General features: G+C 35.7%; 1 protein-coding gene across 2 annotated transcripts in view; it reads right to left on the bottom strand.

Moving 5' to 3' along the window:
* The window catches only part of CUBN (cubilin), a 290,819-nt gene that overhangs the window by 220,793 nt on the left and 47,389 nt on the right, over nt 1-22,637 (bottom strand). For both annotated transcript variants that reach the window (XM_021675689.2, XM_021675690.2), the window contains 5 exons: nt 11,962-12,106; nt 11,559-11,737; nt 8,733-8,898; nt 8,211-8,427; nt 5,659-5,789 (listed from right to left, as the gene is read on the bottom strand). In XM_021675689.2, coding sequence (XP_021531364.2) covers nt 5,659-5,789; nt 8,211-8,427; nt 8,733-8,898; nt 11,559-11,737; nt 11,962-12,106 — 838 coding nt within the window. The remainder of the gene's footprint in view (nt 1-5,658; nt 5,790-8,210; nt 8,428-8,732; nt 8,899-11,558; nt 11,738-11,961; nt 12,107-22,637) is intronic.

Here is a 22,637-nt window from a genome sequence, read left to right as displayed (position 1 = left end):
GTTAAAAGCTTCAAAGATCTGTGCACAGGCAGGTTGTGCTCTCTATAAAAAATCCAATAAATAATTCAGATATCTAATAAATAATACATAAAACTGAAATAGAGAAATAAAATATCATATTTGAAGGGACCCCTTCTGTACATATTAAATAATAGAATATTTAATCTTAAAATCTGATGGTAGTTTTATGAGATTCAAATTTTATAGAGAGAAAACTTATTGTTCTCTGAACTTAATGTATCTATTTCTTGAAAGATTAAAAACTCTTCTTAACTATCACTGAATTCCATAGATGTTTATGTTTCTTCCCTTGACAATATAAATGGCTCCTTCTAAAATAATACTAATACTGAAAAATATCACTGCTAAGTTTTGGTTTCCTCTTGTGATTTTCAACAAAGCACAAATGATTAAATTAGAATGTGTTTCCATATAAGGATATTCATGTATTGACATGATGCTTATTATCACATCAATACAAAATGCAAAGATAAAATGTATCTATGCCTTTTATTTTATTTTATATTGCCAAAGGAAAATTCACATCCAATATCAGTTAGCCTTTTGTTATGTTCTAGGAACATTTACAAAGAAATGAAAAATAAAAGTACATTTCTTCTATCCCCTAAATTCAACTGAACTACCAATGGAAAAGCATATCTCTGAAGATCAAAGACAACTGTTGGCAGAACTCACATATTTTTCTTTCTGACTAACCTCAAAAAAAAAAAAGCAAAGAAAGAAAAGAGAAAACATATAAATGCTCTCTATGGACCATTACAAAAATCACAAAATGAGATTTTTCTAAAACTCACAATATATCTCTGCCTTCACTAAACATTTTCAAGTAAGTTTTTGTAACACAGAACTCACTCATTATCAAAGGGGAAAATGAGAAACATGTATAACCCTCCAAACCACAAAGCAACGATGATATCACTCCCATAAAATTTAAACCATAGAAATAGGATAAACTGATCTTGTGGAGAGAAATGCATCTCATATAGAGATCCTAGATTATGGGGAACTGCTCCAGCTCCTCTCTGCTTTGGAATACGGGATAATTTATGTGATTATCCAGTTACATTGAGGCTTAATCTTTAGGCTATGCTTTCTGAAATCACTTATGAAATGTTTGGTTTCTGAATGAATCCATATGACCTCAGATATTCTAAGAATGTGCTAAATAAACAGCCAACCCAGGAGCATCATCTGCTTCCACAGACATGTTTGGTTTAGCATCCTTGAAAGTGAAGAACCAAGGGAAGACATAATTACAGGTTCAGTTTCTCCCTTAAGAAAGAAGAAGCCTTCTCAATCAAACTCAACATTTTGCTACAGTTTTCTGCTAGGCGGTCATGGTCCTTGCTTTTTCTTTTCCCTCTCAGCTGACCAATGCCGATTAATACAAAAATAAGCAAAGTAGCCATTGGAAAATTGTGCTTGGACATTGAGAATCATATTTTATATCTGGCAAAGTCATGGTCCTTTACAGCTAAAATGTCATTTTCACATTGAATGTCTCATTTTGTCTTCCTCAATTATGCAAGGCAGCCAGGCATTATCCCCCCATGTTTTAGAGAGCTAGATGAGAGATCTCAAGTTCCTGGAGATTAAGTTATAAAAGACATTTAGTTCAAGTGTGGCCAAGATGAAATTTGAACCCAAGTCCTCTCTTTCCAAATCCTATTCTCTTTAACAATCCCTGGTTTTTCTACTCAGGAAATGTCAATTTAAAGGCGAAGACAAGTAGGGAACTAGGAACACCATGATTAAGCATTTTGTTACATTTTTATTCTAAGGAGTAAGAAATATAACAAACAAGATAAATGAACTGAGCCAGGAAGTGCTGGGACACCTGTATATACAAAATTACGAGAAAACAGTAGCCAGTAAGAAAGTAAATCATTTTTTATTTTTGAGATAGAGTTTCGCTCTTGTCGTCCAAGCTGGAGCGCAATGGCATGATCTTGGCTCACTGCAACCTCTGCCTCCCGGGTTCAAGTGATTCTCCTGCCTCAGCCTCCCAAATAGCTGGGATTACAGGTATGTGCCACCATGCCTGGCTAATTTTTTTGTGTGTGTTTTTAGAATAAATGGGAGTTCACCATGTTAGTCAGGCTGGTCTCGAACTCCTGACCTCAGGTAATCCAGCTACCTCAGCCTCCCAAACTGCTGGGATTACAGGCATGAGCCACCACACCTGGCTGAAAGTAAATCTTTAAAAGTCAAATCAACTTACTACAAAACCTTTTCCAGAGGAAAAATATCTGAATCTCTCATAGCAGAGAATACAGAATTTAAGGTGGATAGAAAGAATCAGAGACACTTGTGACTTGTCCAAAGTATTCCAAATTATGGCCGGCTGCAGTGGCTCATGTCTGTAATCCCAGCACTTTGGGAGGCTGAGGTGGGGGGAATCACCTGAGATCAGGAGTTCAGGACCAGCCTGACAAACATGGTGATCCCTGTCTCTACTAAAAATACAAAATTAGCAGGGCATAGTGGTGCATGCCTGGAATCCTAGCTACTTGGGAGGCGGAGGCAGGAGAATCACTTGAACCTAGGAGGCGGAGGTTGCAGTGAGCCCAGATTTCACCAATGCACTCCAGCCTGGACAGCAAGAGTGAAACTCCATCTCAAAACAAACAAACAAACAAACAAACAACAATGAAAAAAAAAGTATTCCACATTAGTATCAAGCCTGGGACTAGGACCAAGACTTGTGACCTCCCTACAGCATCCACTTTCCCTGTATCATGAATAGTACTTTCCATCATGAGCAGTTACAGTCCAATCCACACTCACAACTCCCTTGTAATCCTACAGCAATTCACATGCTAAGACCTGGCTTTCAGAGTCCTTGATAAACTACAGTTTCATTAAAACCCCGTGAACTGCTTGGCAAACAAGCCCCCTAGACCTATTTTAATCAAAATTTCTGGGTGGGGCCCAGATGCCTGAATTTATAACAAGAAAATCCCCATCTCAAATTTCTCATGAACACTCAAGTTTGACAACACTATCCTCCCAAACTGAAGTTTTAAAATAGAAACAGAATTCTCTCTACCCATTTATTGTAAAGAAGCCCTCTTTGGGCGTTTTTTTCATCGCTTCCTAACTTTGCACTCCTAAATGCCTCTTCTGAGCTCATTCCAGGATGACTGATAAAAAACAGCACTAACCACCCACTGACGAGTAGGTGGGAACCCTGCCTTGAGAATGTGGAAGGCCAAGAAAGCCAAGTAGGGCTCATCTCTAATCCTGTGTTGATGTTGTGACCATTCTTGGCCATTTCCCTGGACAACTGTGAAGGTTTTCTCTTTGCAGGAAATACGAAAAATCCACCACAGTTTGATTATAGCCCTGAATTAAATGTTACTAACCACACGATATGCAGTTTATTTAGGGCATTTCTAAGAGCTAATCTGGACATGGCAAAAGAAATAGATTCTATGTCAGGACTCAGTTGTTTAGTTTGACTTTCAAACCAATTAGCTATGTATTCTTGGGAGGATAAATTCAATATCCTAGACTTCTACCTCCCTCATTTAAAAATTAAGGTAACTGGAATAGATTTGTCCTTCAAACTTTCTTGACATACCCTAAAAATACATTTACATCAACCACACAGGGGCACAGAGATACTGCAAACAGGTCTCATGAAGTGACACCTAACTTTCTATGATAAACTCTGATACTTTCTCTCCTATTCCTTTCTATTCTACTCCATTCTTTTAATAATCACAAGTAGCAACCGAATAAATGAATTTCATGACTCACTAGTGAGTCATGAATTACAGTTTGAAAAACACTGGACTAGAGGTTAAATGGGTTTTCCTCTAATATTAAAGTTGGAAATGAATCAGGTACTTTTCTCTGTTCCTGTTTATACTTTTAAAGTTCCCTCTTAGCAGGATAATATATTAATGTATATGCAACAGATGTTAATAGAATGTAAAATTTTACTTTAAATTGATAACATTAATTAGTCAATTACATTCAGGATTCAAATATTTTGTAGTTTGAATGAGCAAAATCTAGTATGTTAAATTAAAGCCTGGTCTTGTAGTTACTAAGAACTTCGTAAGAGTTTTAACCTACTCACTCCAGCCTGGGTAACAAGAGCGAAACTCCGTCTCAAAAAAAAAAAAAAAAAAAAAGAAGAATTTTAAACTGCTAACATTGTACTTGTTCGCTCTTTTTTTTCTATTTTCCCAGGCACATCTGGATAAAGGCAGAAACAAAGTGGCAAGGAAGGAAGTCCGAGTAATCACAAGAAGCTGATCTTTTTTCTCCTGGGAGAAAAGTATATGATTCTCTCACACCCAGGATTCTGGAGAAATCTAAAGCCATGGTTTCAAACATAGAACTGCTGCAGAGTTTTGACTGAAATGAAGAGTAGTAGCCAGCCCCTCTGAAGGAGAAATAATTGAGAAATTGGGTAAGGATTCTCAGTGGGAGATGTTCAAACTTTTATTTATTTTAGAGAGTGGGGACTTTAAAAGATGAGCATCTGGGGGTCTCGGGATGCAAGAGTGTGTCAAAGGGTGCATGTTCCAACATAGAAAAAGCTACCAGTTATTTCTGGAGGGAGCTCAGTGAATTGTACTATGTTGATGGGGTCATCCTAAGGCTGAGAACTGCTTGGAAGCACGGTCACCACAAGCCTACTATGGGTCTACGCTGGCTGTAATTTGGGCCCATTAATACAATGATGTAAAAGGAAAGCTCAGAGCCTCTAAAAAAGAATATATCCTAGGTGAAACATGAGCCTAATGAAATATGACTCCTTCATCAATCCCATGCACAGGCTCTTGGGGCTGGGAGTATCTCTGGTTCACATGTTACCTCAAAGATCTTGCCTACCAAAAGTATTTGTTTCCTACGCTTTATTTGCAAAGAACATGGCAATAATGAGAGATTAAGTCATAGGAAAAGTATGATGAAAGGAATCAATGCTGAAAAGATTAACTTCATTAAGTCAAATTGAGAAATGTATATTTTGCCAAGAAATCTTCCATTCCTTGCCCTGAAATTTCATGCAGTAGTGCCTAATTTTTATCTGTTGTTGTTCTTTTCCCAATTTCTTAACATAAGTATTCAGTTTCTTTGGTAACTTTTCATTCTGATAAAATTTTAAGATGCAAGAATAAGCTCCCGAATTCTTTTTACCCAGATTTATTATGTATTTGTATTTTGCTCCCATTACTTTATCATTCTCTCTCTCTCTCTCTCTCTCTCTCTCTCTCTCACACACACACACATGCATAGACACACACTCTCCCTCACACACACACACACATGCACAGACAAACACTCTCTCTTATTATCTCAACCAATTCAGAGTACTCTGGAGACATTACATTTCTTTACCCTCTAAAAACTTCAGTATATTGTTGTTAAGAGAAGAAAAAACATTCTTTTAATAAAACCACAGTAAAATTATCAAAATTAGAAGATTTAGTATTGATACAATATTCTCATCTAGTCACTACTTTTAATAAGGAAGGTATTTAAGTCACTACCGTTTATTCTAAATATAGCTGTCATCGTGTGGCACAGGTTTGGGAATGATGTATTCTCATTGTGTTTTAGCTATTAGAACTGTTTTGCAATGGAGTAAATAAAACCGAGTATGCAATGCTGTTTTGTTACCTGTTGCTGCACTGATTGCTTTATAGTTTATTAAGAAGCCTTCATAAGCGAGGTCGGAGTCAGTCACAAACACCAGCATCAATGAGCTACCACTGCTTGTGAGAGAAGGCGGAATCGATCTTCCACAGTATCTATTCCAAACCAAGAAAGGACAGACGTGTATTTTAAAACTTTTGGCATATTGAAAATGATGTACCAAAAATTAAGACACGTAAATATCATAATAGGTTTTGTTCTCTACCTCTCATCAACCTTAAAACACAGATATATTTGAGGCAAAAAAAAAAAATTTACAAACTTATCAAAGATTGTCCTGTTCATGATTACGTCCCTGAAATGGTTGTATGTGTGTGTCTGGCTGTGTGAGTTGTCACATATGAGAAGTTTAGTAAAATAGAAAGTAAAAGCTACATCAGATTGCCATATAGCATATTAATAAACATTTTAATGGAAATGTAATAAACATATACAACAAAGGGAAACAATATATCATAGAGTCATCTCTCTCAACTAAATTCATAGATCACTCAATCCCTGTGCCTTGGCTTCCTCATCCCTAAAATAGGAATTATGACAATACCTACTTCACAGAGTTGTTTGAGAATGTGATGAGTTAATACCCTGTATATAAAGCACTTAGAACACTGCCTGAAATCGTAATCCCTATAGAAGGAATCTATTGTCCTTAAACAGCTGGCTTATAAAGAGGTAGGAGTGATGATTCAGCCATGCCATGTTTCTGCTGAACAAAAGCAATTTAGCTCAGAAAGACTATTCTATTAAAGTTAAAAAGAGAGTTGTAATAAAAGACATAATGCCATGAGCTTTTATCTAGAGAAATACCTGTAGAAAGAATTGACAATAAAATACAAATCTCAAATCAAAACACACTTGGCAAAAATTAACCAAAAGAAATGATAAAGAATGCAAATATAGAAACTAAAAAAAAAGGAAATGCTGAGTATGGAAAATGGGTAATTGCTAAAGGAGAAAAAGAAAGAAAATTTGGTGAATAATACCATTGTAGTGTGAAAACAATATTTAATATCTTGATCAAAATAAAGGTAGGTGAACTAATCAATATTTTAAATTCCTCCACATATGCCCATGTATACGAAATTTGAGGAAGATCATTATACTTTATGCCAGTCAGCAAAAGTTCTGTATTTTGCAGTGGTGATGTGTTAAGTACCTTCCCAAAAAAGAAAAAGAAAAAAGTTAAAAAGATGAAAGATTAGGATAAGAAACATGTTTAAAACATGAATGAAAAATAAAGAAAATAAAATGCAAGACAGAGACATTTTAAAATATCAGGAGATTTCCATTTCCAACAAAAATGTAATAACAGGGGCTAGATTTAAACTTGCACCTGAAACAACAAAAATCCTGGACAAAAAATATAAAACAGTGGCTCTCAAAACACTGGATATCAAGCAATATAGAACAACAAACCTTCAGAGACAGGAAACACGTGAACTTAAAGGCAAAACTGAATGGATCAACCTGTTTCCAAGTAACTTAAATGCATTCCAGAAGAAAGCTCAAGAATACAGGAATATGACAATGTCCAGCAGCCAAAAACCTGAAACTGAAAATGTCTGGTATCCCATTGAATATCACCTGACATGAAAAGAAATGGGAAAGTATAACTCATAAAGAGAGGAAAAATCAATCTATAAAACCATAGCAGGAAACAACCCAAATGTTTGAGTTAGTAAAGTCATTAAAATAGCTACAACTACATCTCACAGATTTTTAAAGCCAGAGAAAAAAACTCATGTGTAGAGACATGGACTATATATAAAATGACTCAAATTGAACTTCTAGAAATGAAAACTACAATGTCTAAGACAAAAAACACACTTGGTAAAATAAATAGCAAATTAGACATTGCAGAAGAAGATGAGTGAACTTGAATATATAGTAATAGAAACTTTCCAAAGTAAAACACACAGACAACAAAGGCTTGAAATCAAAGAAAAGAGTATCAAGTGAGTTGTAGAACAATTTCAAGTGCCTAATATACATGAAAACAAGAGTCCCCAAAAGGGAAGAAAGATAGAAAAGTATTTTAAGAACCAGTGGCCAAAAATATTTCCAATTTGATAAAATTATAAATCTTTGGATCCAAGAGGCTCAACAAAAAATTATGCTAATTGAGGAAAGCCAGAAATACAAGCAGTACCTATAGTATGATTCCATTTAGATAATATGCAACAAATCTACAGGATTAGGAAGTAGAATCGTGGTTTTCTGTGGGTGAGGGTGCGGAGCAAAAGCAAGGAATTATGATGGAAAGGAAGAAAGTTTTGTGGGTAATGGATATATGCATTATTTTAATTTTGGTTTTGATTTCATGAATATATACGGATGTCAAAACTTAATGCCTATGGGACAAAACTACAGACTAGTGATATAGAAATGGTCATTAAGACGCATGAGGATCTCACCTGGTTTTCATAATACAATGTGGTGGATTTTAAGATCCTTCACTGAAGCAGGAAATCAGTGAAGTTTTAGTGTTAAATAAAAGCAAACAAAAATAACCTTACCTTCCAAGGGATGTCTCAGAGTTAGTGTCATAAACTTCCAAGTAGTCATTTGTGCAATTGTAATGAAACTCCAGATGAAAAGTTTTGAACGTTAAATGAATCAGGTGGTTAGGCTGGACTAATACATGCCAAGTACAGTTGATACCATGTGGGTAAATGTTTGGATGGCCAGGACTTTGAATGGTCCCTGTTGATTCTGTAAGAATTCCTCCACATGCTGTTGAAATGAAAATTATAATTACCACAGCAGGTAACCAAGTTACCTGGATTTCAAATTAAAATTCTTTGATAACCTTTTTAAAGATCAAAAAGAAAAATGTTTCTTACATGCCACTTAAGATAACTTCATTTATCTCTTATTAATAAATAATTAAATTTTGATTTGTTTATTAGAAAATACATATTCTTTGTCTTTGAGGATACTTTAAAATTTTTCACAGTATAGATGATTTTTATATAATTTATTTCTGTCATTCACTTATTCTGATACAAGCCTAAAAAACAGGAGAGACAATCTCTTACCCAAATCCTCAGCACTGAACTTAGCCATGAAACCATGGTTTTCAGTAGAAGAACTTTTCACGAATGTGACGTAAAGAATATTGTACACGGACGTTATATATGAAGGTATGTCTGCACCACAATACTTTTTATTTTCAGGAGAACCCAAAATGGAACTGCTACCAATCTATAATTAGAGAAAATGTGTTCAATTATGTTGTATACCAATTTTGAAAACTGCTTCAAGAATAATTATTTCTGAAATGTTTTTAATAGAGTACTAATCAATTTGAGAACACAATCAACTTCAGCACATTTTAGTCACCTCTGAAAAACTCATATCCTTTAGCAGTCATTCCCCATCCCCCTGAAACTGGAGCCCTAGGCAACCACTAATCTACTTTCTCTCTCTGTAGATTTCCTATTTTGGACATTTCAATCAAAATGGAATTATAGGCTATGTGGTCTTTTGTGACTAGCTTCTTTCACACTGTGTAACATTTTCAAAGTTCATCCATGTTTTAGCATGGAGCATTACTTGATTCTTTTTTAATGCCATATAATATTCCACTGTAAAGATAAACCACATTTTATTTATCTGTTTACCAGTTGATGGACACCTAAGTTGTTTCTACTTTTAAAATTAAAAATAATGATTGTATTTTGCTATTTGTATATGTTATTATAAATGACTGTAGGTATATTCACATACAAATTTTTCTGTGGACATATATTTTCATTCCCCTTGAGAATCTATCTAAAAATAGAGTTGCTGGATCAGATGAACTCTCTATGTTTAACTTTTTGAGGAACTGCCAACTGTTATTAAAGTGGCTGTACCATTTTACATCTCCACTAGGAGGGTATAAGGGTTCCAATTTCTCCGCATCCTTGTCAAAACCATTATCTGACTCTTTTTATTATAGTCATCCTATGGGTGTGTCCTTTGGTTTTTTGTTTTGTTTTGTTTGCTTTTTTGAGACAGGGTCTTACTCTGTTACCCAGGCTAGGGTGCAGTGGCACAATCATAGCTCACTACAGCCTCTACCTCCCAGGTTCAAATGATACTCCCACCTCAGACTTCTGAGTAGTTGAGACTACAGGCATGCATCACCACACTCAGATATTTTTTAATTTTTTTGTAGAGATAGGGTCTCACTATGTTGCCTAGGCTGGTCTCAAACTGCTGAGCTCAAGCAGTCCACCCGCCTTGACCTCTTAAAGTACTGGGATCAGGTGTGAGCCACTGTGCTCAGCCTCCTTTGCCCATTTTAAAAATCAAGTGATTTGTTTTTAATTTTGAGAAAGTTATTTTTCTTTTTTCTTTTGTTGTTTGTGCTTTCTGTGTCATATTTAAGAAGGCTTTGTCTAAATTGAAGGGCATAAAGACTAGTCCTGTGTTTTCTTCTAAGAGTTTCCTGGTTTTAGCTCCCATACTTAGGTCTATAATCCAATTTTAGTTAATTTTTGTGTATGCTTTAAGGAAGGGGTCCAGCACCATAACTTTGCATGTGGATACTGAGCACCATTTGTTGAAAAAATGATTTTTCTCCACTGATATGCTTTGGCACCATTTTCATACATCAATTGGCCATAAAAGTATGTGTTCACTTCTAGCCTTTCAATTGTATTCCATAGATCTATATTTACATCCTTACTTCAATAAGATACTGTCTTGATTATTGTAGCTCTGTTCTAAGTTTTTCTTGATTATTGCAGCTCTATTCTAAGTTTTGAAATCAGGAAATGCGAGTCCTTCAACTTTGTACTTTTTCAAGAATACTTTGGTTATTCTGGTTCGCTTGCATATTCATAGGCACTTTACAATCAAATTATGCATCTTTTTAAAAGAGCCAGCTGGGATTTTTATGGGGATTGAATTGAATCTTTATATCACTTTAGGGAGTATTGCAACCTTAACAATAAATGTCCTTCCATTTATCTCGGTCTTTTTAAATTTCCTTCAAGCATATTTTATAGTCTCAAAGGAAAAGTTTTACACTTATTGTTAAAACTGTATTCCTTGATGTTTGTTATTTTTAATGCTATTGTAAATGGAATTGTTTCTTGATTTCATTATCAAATTGTTCATTGCTGATATATAGAAAAAGAAAGATTTCTACATTTTGATCTCATAACCCACAATTTATTGAATATATTAGTTCTAATAATTTTTATGTGTGTGGATTCCTTATGATTTTCCATATACAAGGTCATGTTATCTGTGAATAGAATTTAATTCCTTACCTTTCATTCTGGATGCATTTCATTTCTTCTCCTTACTTAATTGCTCTAGCTAGAATTTCCAGTGTAATTCTGAATAGAAGTAGTGAGAGCAGATGTCCTTGTCTTTTTATTGACCATAAGGGCAAAGCATTTTTAGTGTTTCATAATTAAATATGATGTTAGATGTGGGTTTTTAAATGAATGTCCATTATCAGATTAAGGAAGTTGCCTTCTATTCCTAGTTTGTTGAGTGTTTTATCATGAAAGGATGTTGAATTTTGTCAAATCTAGCAAAATCCAGATCTCACATCTATTGAGGTGATTATGCAGTTTTTGTTCTTTATTTTATTGGTATCATGGTATTATATTAATTGATTCTGGGGTTTTATATCAACCTAGAATTCTTGGGATAAATCCCACTTAGTCATGATATATAAATCCTCTTTTTATACTAGATTCACTGAACCAGTATGTTGTTGAGGATTTCGGCACATATATTCATAAGACATATTGGTCTACATAAACTACTTTGATTTCCTGTAACAGATTTGAAGACAACAACTCATAATATTTTTTATTGTATTCAACCAAATACAAATTCAAAGATGTTTTTTCACTTACCTCAATATAATCTGTTTCACAGTGGCCAGAACTTCCAATTTCAAAGACAGTGAAGTTGAGAAGAACAATTTGGCTTTGGGGTTGGTGGATGGTCCACCTACAGGTTCTTTCTCCAGGATACACATTAGGAAAAAAAGGCGAGCGAATGACCCCTTCTCCAGTTAATTCACCCCCACAAGCTGTAAGCATAAAAATTATAGTAGTGTTTGTCCAGATATTAATAATTTAACCTCAATTTTACTGCAAAATCTAATACTGCCTAAGGAGACAACAGAATATAACATTCCTATGAGAATATTTTCCACTCACCACTTGAGGACATAAAATGACTAAATTATTTCAAAGAATTAAAATGTTACAATCAGGTAAATTAGACATTTAAAAATTAAATATGTTTCCTTACCGACTTGATAAACAGCTCTGAAACTAGCTTTTTCAACAGAAGCATCTATTTTAAACCTGAGCCACACACTATTTGTAATGGATTTAATGTGAGAGATGGTTCCATTACCACAGACTTTTCCAAGTAAGGTTCGGCCATCTCGAACCTAAAGAGAAAAAGAAAATAGAGATATAATTCTAATCAAGAAACTTACGTTGGCAATGGTGGCATTACCTGGAGATTTAGAAAATGGCAGATTCAAAATGAATGATAATCTTATTCGAGTTACATATTTCTATTATTTTCAAAAACAGTGGGTCATTTTTAAGCACAATGCAATAACATGAGATACTGATAAAATCTTAAGCCAATAAAGTACAAAAGCGTAAGAATTTAAACAATGTTCTCCTAATAATTTTCATAATGTCGGAGAGGAAATAAATTCGCAATTTAGACTACTTGGAAAACAACAAAAAATTAGAATACCACATATGAAAATACACGTGTTAGCCAAATCTGCAATCAAAGACAGTTATAAACTATTTTGTCATTGAAAGAAAAAAGGAAAAACAGAAAAGTAGACGGAAGACAGAGAAAGTAAAAGAATTTAAGGAGTCAATTTTAAAAATTAGAAAAAAATGCCAGGCATAATGGTTCACACCTATTATCTCAGCACTTTGGGAGGCCACAGTGGGAGGATCCCCTGAGACAAGGAACTGGAGACAGCTTGGGCAACATAGTGAGGCCCATCTCTACATACAATTTTTTTTTAGTTAGAAAAAAGCCTTAAAATGAGGAAGAATACAGTAAAAATAAGAGCAAAACTTAACAAATGAAATACAAAAGAATATGGAATTCATAAATACATTCAAGAATTGTGTTTTTGAGAAAGGTTACAGGTGGAGACATAAAAGACAAATCTCTAGCAAGTCTAATAAGAAAACAAAAAATAAGGACAAATACACAAAATTAAAAATGACAAAGACACCAATACTAAGAATTTTTTTAAACATGAAATCTATGTATAACACTATGCTAATAATTTTGACTGTTTTAAACTGGTTATTTTCAGAAAAAGTGTAACATTAAAATTATCTGAAGGAGAAGAAAAATAAGATTTGAAAAGGCATAGGTCATGAATAAAATTGAAAACATTATCAAATAACTACTCCCATCACACCCTCAGCCCCCAAAATGGAAAAAAATCTCACAAGATGCTGTACTTCTACTTGGTACGTTCTTTTAAACTTTTAAGGAAGAGATAATTCCTATGTATAATTTATTCTAAGCCATTCAAAAACACAGAATAATTCCCAACTAATTTTTGTCAGAACGCTGTTACCAAATCCTATCATAGATTATAGAAATAAAAACTATAGACTGATGGCACCTACTAATAGAGACACGCAAATACTAAACACAGTTCTGGAAAAATAAATTCACAGTCCATTGCCAGTTTATATACTAGATCAAATATTTTAAAAATAATCATGAAAGGAAGGTTAAAAATTATAAGCTATAGACTGGGCGTGGTGGCTCACGCCTGTAATCTTAGCACTTTGGGAGGCCGAGGAAGGTGGATCACCTGAGGTCAGGACTTTGAGACCACTCTGGCCAACATGGCAAAATCTCATCTCTACTAAAACTACAAAATTAGCTGGTTGTGGTGGCACATGCCTATAATCCCAACTACTCATGGGGCTGAGGCAGGAGAATTGCCTGAACCCAAGGGGCAGAGGTTGCAGTGAGCTGAGACAGCGCCAATGCACTCGGGCCTGGGCAACAAGAGTGAAACTTTGTCTTAAAAAAAAAGAAAGAAAGAAAAAGAAATTATAAACTATAAATTAACTTCCTCAGTAGATCAAATAAGTTAAACCATATGATAGCTCCATGAATTCAAAAAACATTGTTAGCATTCCTATTTTATTCAAAGAAAAAAAAAATTCCTTCATATAATAGACAACTGGTTTTAAATCAATAGCCAGCTCTTACAGTATATTGCCCATGAACACAGTCTACAGACTTGGGTTCAAAACCTACCTCTGTCACTTACAAACCACCTCACTTAATAACCTTGAGCAAGTTACTATGTCTAAGCTCATGTGGTTGTTGAAGCAAACAGATCAAACAATACTGTGAATTCCTTAGCCAAATGTTTAGTAATATAAAATGTTGACTAAGGATAGCTGTTGTTATTCTGGGCATTTTTAGAGCTGAAACGCTGGAGGCTGGTTACTATGAGCAGGAATTATTCAATGGATATACATACCCACTGTTCAGTAAAATTATTTTAAAGGATCCAGCCATTGAAATATTAATTCATTCACTTCATTAACATTATCAAGGCATGAATAAATGCCAGGACCGAAACAGTCACTGCTCACAAGAAACTTACAATAGGCAGGAACATTTTTGAAAAGCATGATGAGTGTGGGTTAGGGGGAGCGCAGGATGCTTCATTATTACCTAAGCAATGGTTCTCAGTAGGGACCACAATTGAGCATTTGGGAAATTTCTGAGAGTATGTTTTGGGTTTTGTGTTAATTATTATCACAGCAATGGTGGGGCATTCCTGGCATTTAATAAGTAGCAAGGAACCAACAATACTAGGCAGGCTGAAATGTGAGAATCACACACAACAGGAATTCTCCTGAGCCTGTGTGATATTCACATAAGCGAAAGTTCCATTGTTTGGGGTAAAATCTCTCAGTCTATTTTACATATTAAGCACAAAGTATTTTTGTGTAATTTTAATGCATACTGAATTTTCCAGGATTACAAGTAGTGTGTAAATTGAAGAAGCCTTTTTCTTTTCTTCCTCCTAGAACTCTGTCAAGAGTTGGTCACTATTTCTGAAAAATTAGTCACCAACCCATATAACTGTGTAGCCAGCATTTGTACTGTCATAGTCATAGCAATTTATGGTCCAGACAACTGACTACTTTATTTTGTCTTTAAGTACAGTCTGCCCAGCTTTTCAGATAGGGAAATAAATGTGATTTTATTCTGTTCCTTTACTTTTATTTTTCCCTAATGTTATTCTTATAACTTTACATATTTTTAAATATAATGTGTCTAGTGGGGTTATATCAATGAATTTCATTTCTGAATAATCAAGGGGTGATATAAAAAAGTCTTAAAATATAGAGAACCACTGGGTTAACCAAAGACTCTGAGCTCATCCAGGGCATTATGGAAAACTCAGTAGAAATAACCTTTAAGCTGAGACTTGAAGGTTGAGTAGGAGTTATCTAGGCCAAGGTGAACAGACAGTAAAGAGAAGATTTTTCTTTTATTTTTGAAATGAAGTATCACTCTGCTACCTAGGCTGAAGTACAATGGCATAATATCGGCTAACAGCAACCTCTGTCTCCCAGATTCAAGCAATTCTCCTGCCTCAGCCTCCCAAGTAGCTGAGACTACATGGGCATACCACCACACCCAGCCAGTTTTTATATTTTTAGTAGAGATGGGTTTTACTATGTTGGCCAGGCTGGTCTTGAACTCCAGGCTGGTCTTGATCTGCCTGCCTTGGCCTCCTAAAGTGCTGGGACGACAGGTGTGAACCACTGCTCCTGGCCAGTAAAGGAAGAAAGATTTTAAAAGGATGCTATTCAAAGTTGGTAGGAATATGGTAACACAGTTACTCTCATCTGTAACTGCTGGAAGTATAAAGTTCTGGAAAATAACCTTACAATATGTATTAAGGATATTTCACTTTTAATGCTGTATCACAAGGATATTCAAGATGCAGGCAAAGACACACACAGATCCACTCAAAGTTTGCTGTAAAATAGTAAGAATTGCAACCATTCTAAAGGCCTAATAATAATGGAGTGATTAAACAATGATTCAGCCATATGATAGAGTCTGACACAGACATGAAAAATCACATGCCTCTCCACTGACCCAGGCTCATACTAGTTCCTTTCTCTGAGCTTTTACAACATCTATAACACAAATTTCACATATTATAGTAAAGCTATGCTAAATTTCTCTCTATCCAAACAGCAAGTCTCTGAGGGAAGGGAAAATTTGTTTGCCCTTCAGCATCTCATAAAAAAAAGCTCTGCAAATCAGTATTTGACAAATTCTTGTTGATTCATTTATTTTAAGGTGCATTGTAATGGTTCAGCTTTTGTTAGAGATACAGACATACTGCAGTTCTTGAAAACTAGAAAGCATGAAACAGAGAGTAAGTTATCTTCCTGCTCTCTAATTCTCCAGGGTTCTATTTGCTTCTTCGAAGATTATAGTCTCTCTTTTCTATTTTGCCCATTAGAAGATGACAAGAAGGGAAAAAAACAGCCAAATACCATTGCTGCAAGCTAAAGTGGGCCATTCCCCTGGGCCACAGCTAATGAAATTCAAGGATCTTAGCAAGGAGAAAGGCAGCTGTAGTCCAAGTGTTTTAAGAAGAACTTACAGGGCTCAAGGGCCTTGAACCTAGAAGGTGCAATTGATTTTGGCTCTGCTTCTCTCTCTCTCTGTGGAAATGAAACCTTATTAATTCTGAAAGCCTGTATTCTCCCTGGATCCTAGACGTGGCAGTACTTTAACTACAAATACGACTCCTTTGAAAGAGATACCAGAATAAAATTCATCAAATATTCTAAAGTCACCCTAATTACCTTTGCAGCACATCTTGCATCCAATAATCTAGGACTTGATAAATTTGCACCCCCACCAAAAAAAAAAAATCTCTTTCCTTCATGCTCATAAACTGGCATGGAAGGCATTATTTTACAGTTATTCACTTCCTGCCGTGTGACTTGCAGTAGCACCATAGGGAGACTTGACACATATTCTTACCATTGACTGTGGGCTTAGCCATAGGACTTAACAGAATGCGAGCAAAAGTGATACACCAGTTTCAAGCAGACGCTTTGGAAGTCACTGCATAACTCAGCCATCTTTTACTTTTCCCCTCACAAGATCTAGGCCCTGGGTCCCAGGATGGTGGAGACGTAGGAAGCAGAACTGCAACGGATCCAAAACTAACGTGCTAACGTGAGCAAGGAATAAACATATGTTGTTGGAAACCACAGATGTTTTTTGTTTGTTATTGTTTCTGATTTTTCTGTTTTTTGTCACTAATTGTTTGTTACCACAGCATAACCTAGAGAAAGATGACTAACACCTGAACCTGGTTTGTGCAGAAAAACTGAATTTTCCTAAGTCAGGGGAAGCCATGCCACGATCACTTGCAGGGGAGTCACAATGAATTCATTCTTTTTAGTGAATTGCATTTGCAAAGAAACCACAAGGACCAGTTCAACATTCTAGTATTTCGTGGACCAGGTTCAGATTTCTTGTGGATTGCCTTATTCATCCAGCAAACACCGAATGTTTCAGGCCCCAGGATGGTTAGCCTACAGCGTATTCCAAATGGCTTTTGATTTTTACATTCATCAGATTAAACTAGTTCCTGAGGAGAAACTACTCATAAAAAACTGAGTTTTTGTAAAGAAATGATTTTATACAGAGAGCACTAAAATTTACTGGGCTGAGAAACACCGTTTACATGAAATTTTAAATGTGGTCTCTTGAGCCCAGTGAGTGGTGAGCTTTAACATCTGGAATGAGTCAGGTCCCAAAGCCATGTCTTAATACGCATGCTCATTTGTCTTCCTCTGCTACAAATCCAGATTTTTTTTATACTATAATTTCTAAAATAAGAAGTAGCAAATTGTAATTCAAAGCCAACAAAATATGCTGGCACTCAGGCTTGGTCCATCTGAGAGCTGAAAACAGACCCACATCGTATGGTAGTGTTTAACATGTGGCTTCCTGTGAAGTGAGCGTCAGGCTGACATACATCTTAGCTAAGTAAAGACTGGATCTTACAGAGGAGCCTTGGGCTAATCTGGGTGAGCAGGAGAGGAATGTGGCCCTGACTCCATGAGAGAATAAGGGGGTGAGGAGGATAAGAGATGAGAGAATCCATTTAGAATCTCAAAGTCATTTACTTTGGTTATTATCCTTTGTTCTTTATTAGTATATTTCATGATTTTAAAATTGATATTTTAAACCTTTTCATACCTTGTGAAACAATGCCCCTTCGAATATCTCTATTAATAAATTTATCCTTTATCTGATCTTTCAAAATCTGATATTCTAAAATCAAAAACACATGAATCAGTTTTACTGAGAAGTGCCTTCCTTCATTATTGGAAACTCCAGTAGGTGACCTCCTCCTACCCTCTTCTCCTACCCATCATCATCATCATCATTATCATCATCATTATCCATCATCGTGTTAACTTTAGTGAATATTCGTTATGTGACAGGCACTGTACAAGGAACAATTTAATTGTTCATTCTTGCATATAGAATATAACCCAGGCTCTTTATCTCAGCCTACAAAGCACTTCAGGGTCTAGCTCTTGCTTAACTCATATTTCTCTCTTCCATCCCTGTGTGATTCCAGCCACCCTGGTCTATTATCAATTATTTTAGTTTATTTTTTCTGACTTCGGTCTCTAGGGCTGGGTTAACACCTCTACCTGGAGTCCTCCTTCTCTCAGCCCTTTGCATGGCTAACTCCTTGTCTGCAGATCCCACAAAAAGGGCCTGCAGAGGAGAAGGAGTTAGCAACGCAAAGAGCCTTGAGAAGTAATCTCAGATTGCTCCACTGAAGTCAGCAGCCCTGTTCTTTTCTCTCACAGTATTGTTTCTTTCCTGCCTATACCTATCCCCGCTTGAAATTATGTGGTGTGTGTTTACTTATTTCATATCAATTTTATATACCCTTTCCCTAGCACAGTGACTGGCACCAAAGTGGTTTGATAAATATTTAGAGAATGAACAGATAAATGAAGGAATGGTCTCTTTTAGTCCCTTTTAGGAAAGTACTATTACTATCCCTATTACACATCAGGAAACTGTGACTTACAGCTATCTTGCCTTTAGTAACACAGAGAGCTGAAGTGTTTCATCATGTTTCCATACAATATTGTTTCCATCTTATATTAGAAAAGTACTGGCCATAGCCTCTATTTGGCCTAGGAATTTGTAGTGTTCTTGATGAATGGTTCATTCATCTCCTCTTATTTCTGCTCACTGCTCTATATCATGCTTGTTCAATGGGTATGAAGTTTCTACACGAGCATGCAAGTCCTACAAACACAGCAAAAATGTATTCTATACAAGCTCTCACAACTCCAAATTAGGTGTTCTAACATCTCTCAGTCTTTTTCCGGGCTCCCACTACTCCAACCTACAGAATTATTTCACTAGAGAAATGGTGTATCTTCTTCTTTCACCAGAAAGCATTAGGATGGCCCAGCAGTTGTGGAAAACCTGGGCTGACGACAACAGAGCTCAGAGTCTAACCAAATCTTCCTAGTCTCCATCAAGACCCTATGCTCAAGAATGCAAACGCTTGAGCATCTCCCTCTTTTCCCTTTATCCTATCCTCTCTAGAAAGATGCTTTTCTGAGCTATAATTAATTTCAATACTATTAATTTCAATACTGAAAAACACAATACTATTCAGCCTATGTGGTGTGTTTGCTTGCCATGGCTACATTCAGCTCCAGCCCTTGTTCTTTTTCCGACATTTAGGTCTGTATTCTGTGAATGGCAGCCATGAGACTCTGAGCAGCAGGTCTGCTTGAGGGAAGCAAGTGCCTCATGCAGACCACAAGTCCTGGCTCTCCCCCACCCAATCCCAAGGTCATAGCTGAATCACTTCAATGCCTAAGAAGTCACAAAAGGAGTTCCTTTGTGAATTGGAATTCATCTAAAGACAGGCAGGAAATGTGGTAGTGCTACTTAAGGCTAAGCAGGAGTGGGGTGGAGGGAGAGGTAGAAAGAAGGGGGGAGGGGAAGGTGGTGAAAGAAAAGATTCAGACGGAGGACAGACCCTCATGCCTCAGCTTCTGCTGTCCTACTTTCCCAATTACTTCGGTTCTCTTCGTTTAAATCTTAAAGGTTTTATCAGGGAGTTGAGTTTCATCACATCTCACAGGTTTTGATACACAGCATTTTCTGTTTGTTATTTTCTATATTGTCTTTCATTTTTTATTTTTTTCTCAATCCAGTGATTATTTTGGAGAGAGTTCACAGGTTTCCAAGCACTTGGGCATTTAAAAATGTTTATCAACAATTTTGGGTTATATTGTAAAGAGATGTACAATGTCTGCCTTGTTAACTTACTGGGATTGTCATAGAGGTCTAAAATATGATGAATTTCAGGTTCGATGCCACTTGTAGAACAGGTATATTCCCTAGATTTCAGAAAATAAATGTAATGTAAATTACTCCTTCTTGTTTTATGGATTATATTTTTCAGCATTTCTGTTTGTATTTGCTTTCCACATCTAAGAAAGGACAACTTCCCAGAAGCCCTTCTCTTTCTCCAGAAGGTACATCCCTCTCTCTTTCCCTTATCAGCCTCTCTTGTAGAGTTCTCTTTCCAATTCCTCAGTGTCTTCAGGGAGAGAAGGCAGATAATTTGGGATTGGTCAAGGAGATTTGGTGGACGAACAATTCTACTCATTTCCCTTCGAATCCTACCTCAAGCCTTTACCTTAACATTCTATAAGCTTCCGAATTTATTATTCAGCTTACAACTTCCATTCTCTGGGATTAAAAATTAAACTTTCATTACTACTTATGTGTCCTTCACTCAGAGTTCTGATGGCTTAAATCACTTATGAAATATTAATGAGAGGTGCTGCTTTTTATTCTGGAAAGAGGCTTCCATCACCTTCATTGAACTATCCTATACAATTTAAAAGCTCTCTTTGACGAAAACAGATGGACTAACAATTGATCTGTTCTTGTATTCATTCATTTGTAGCCATGTCACATCTTCCATGGGTAATGTGTACCTTGAAAAGTCGAAGTTTCACTTGAGAGGGTTATATAAATCTAAGAATTAATATGTTAATGTGTGTTTCTTGTGTTAAAAAAAGAAAGATACACTACACTGGGTTAATACCATTCTTATATTTTGCAGTTAAAATCTCTTCTTTAATGAATGCTTATGCAACTCTCTTACTGAGCAAAATTAAGTCTTTCAAAACCACAGTACCGTGAAAGATACACTCTCAGCAATGTTACCTTAATCTTCATTTGAAGGATATGTTTGCCTGACAACCAAGGCACCTAAAACCACAGAACAAGAAGATCTAGGATTCTTAAAAGTAACCTATTGACAGGCAAAGTAAATGTCCTCAGGATCATTCTCCCATATCTCTGTAGAATTTCTTTTCTGTTCTCCATTCTTTCTAAAATTTTGGGTAGACTGCTTTTACTCATCAATGGAGTTAGTAAAGGACAAATTCATCCTCCTCTAAACCACCAAAGTATTAGAAATACCAACATTCTTTTTTTAATTCTTTTTCATAAATATTTCATTTTTTAGAGATAGTTTTAAAAATGAAATCATCATTTTAGGGAATAATATATTGAGTCAAAATAATGTCATTAGAATTTGGTTCCTGTATCACTTTCTTCTATGACCACTATCTGAAGAACATCAAGAGAAGTGAATATACTTTTTAGAAAATGGGTTCAGTGCACAAATTTTCCCAATGGATAGAGATGATTTAATGACAAGATCTTTAATCAAAGTCAATGTACATTTATCTAGAATCTCACAGAGGCACATCTAAGTTCTACTTTGACAATAGCTAGAGTTTGACCTCTGTGGGCCTCAATTTTCTCATTTGTAAAATTAAGGTCCTTGCTGATGCCAAAATTCTACAAATTGGCTGGTTGTATTCCTTTAGGTTGGTGGTCAAAGATATAACAGGAAAATCTATCTAACTACTAATATTTAAATCACCATACATGACCTGTCCTTCTGAATAATACAGTTTTTTAAAATTTTTTCATCAACAATTCCTGCAGAAAATTTGGTCAAAACTTTGAAGATATATGGTTACATCAGAATGTAGAAACCTCTCTGGCCAACTGTGAGAGTCACATTGGCTGTCTCTGAACTGATAAATTCAAGGCTGGAGTTAAAAGTTAGGTCCAGAAAAACTTTGTACTTACAAAATATTTTTAATTCTTCAAGCTTCTTTTATCATTTACTTCTCTGATTTTATCCCCCACCCCCAAAGTTTAGAGGAATAAATAGGGCATCTTACTGAAGTAGGAACTGAAGGGTCCAGATAAAGAATTGTCCAAGGTTATACAGTCATCTAACAAAAGAACTAAAACAAGAAGTTAGGTGAACTAACTCCAATCCCATTCTGGCTACAAAACATTCCACCATTCTGGTTTATGAAATTTAATCTTCCAATGCTAGTTTTATGATTTTTTTGTGATAACTGTTCAGAATAATTCAGAGGAGTTCATGGAGCTGCTCATTGAAATTCAGTTATAGTGTTCTGCAAAGTCAGAAAGGATGATAGCCATTCAGAGGTACTAATAGTTCTTTAGAAAGACTAGAACCGCCATGAAGGCTTTAATAGAAAGGGCTCCAAATTTCCCCGAAAATTAGAGTTACATTCTTGCCTATCTGAGAAAATCATTATGCTTGACTTCATGTTTTAGTCTTGTGATCAGAGAGCCAGGTGTGGAATTGGGTAATTCATGAGATTTTCCTCCCTATGGAAGAGGAAACACCTCTTGTAGTCAAAGTCGCACAATTGCATTTCTGTTCTTATTGACGATCAGTACAGGTAGAGCTCCTAAATTCAAATCACAGCTCCATTACTTGCTAGACATATAACTATGGA

The sequence above is a fragment of the Aotus nancymaae genome, unplaced genomic scaffold, assembly GCF_030222135.1.
Source record: "Aotus nancymaae isolate 86718 unplaced genomic scaffold, 86718_ANA_hifiasm-v0.15.2.pri h1tg000077l, whole genome shotgun sequence".
Lineage (NCBI taxonomy): Eukaryota > Metazoa > Chordata > Mammalia > Primates > Aotidae > Aotus > Aotus nancymaae.
This window is presented reverse-complemented; position numbering and strand designations above follow the sequence as displayed.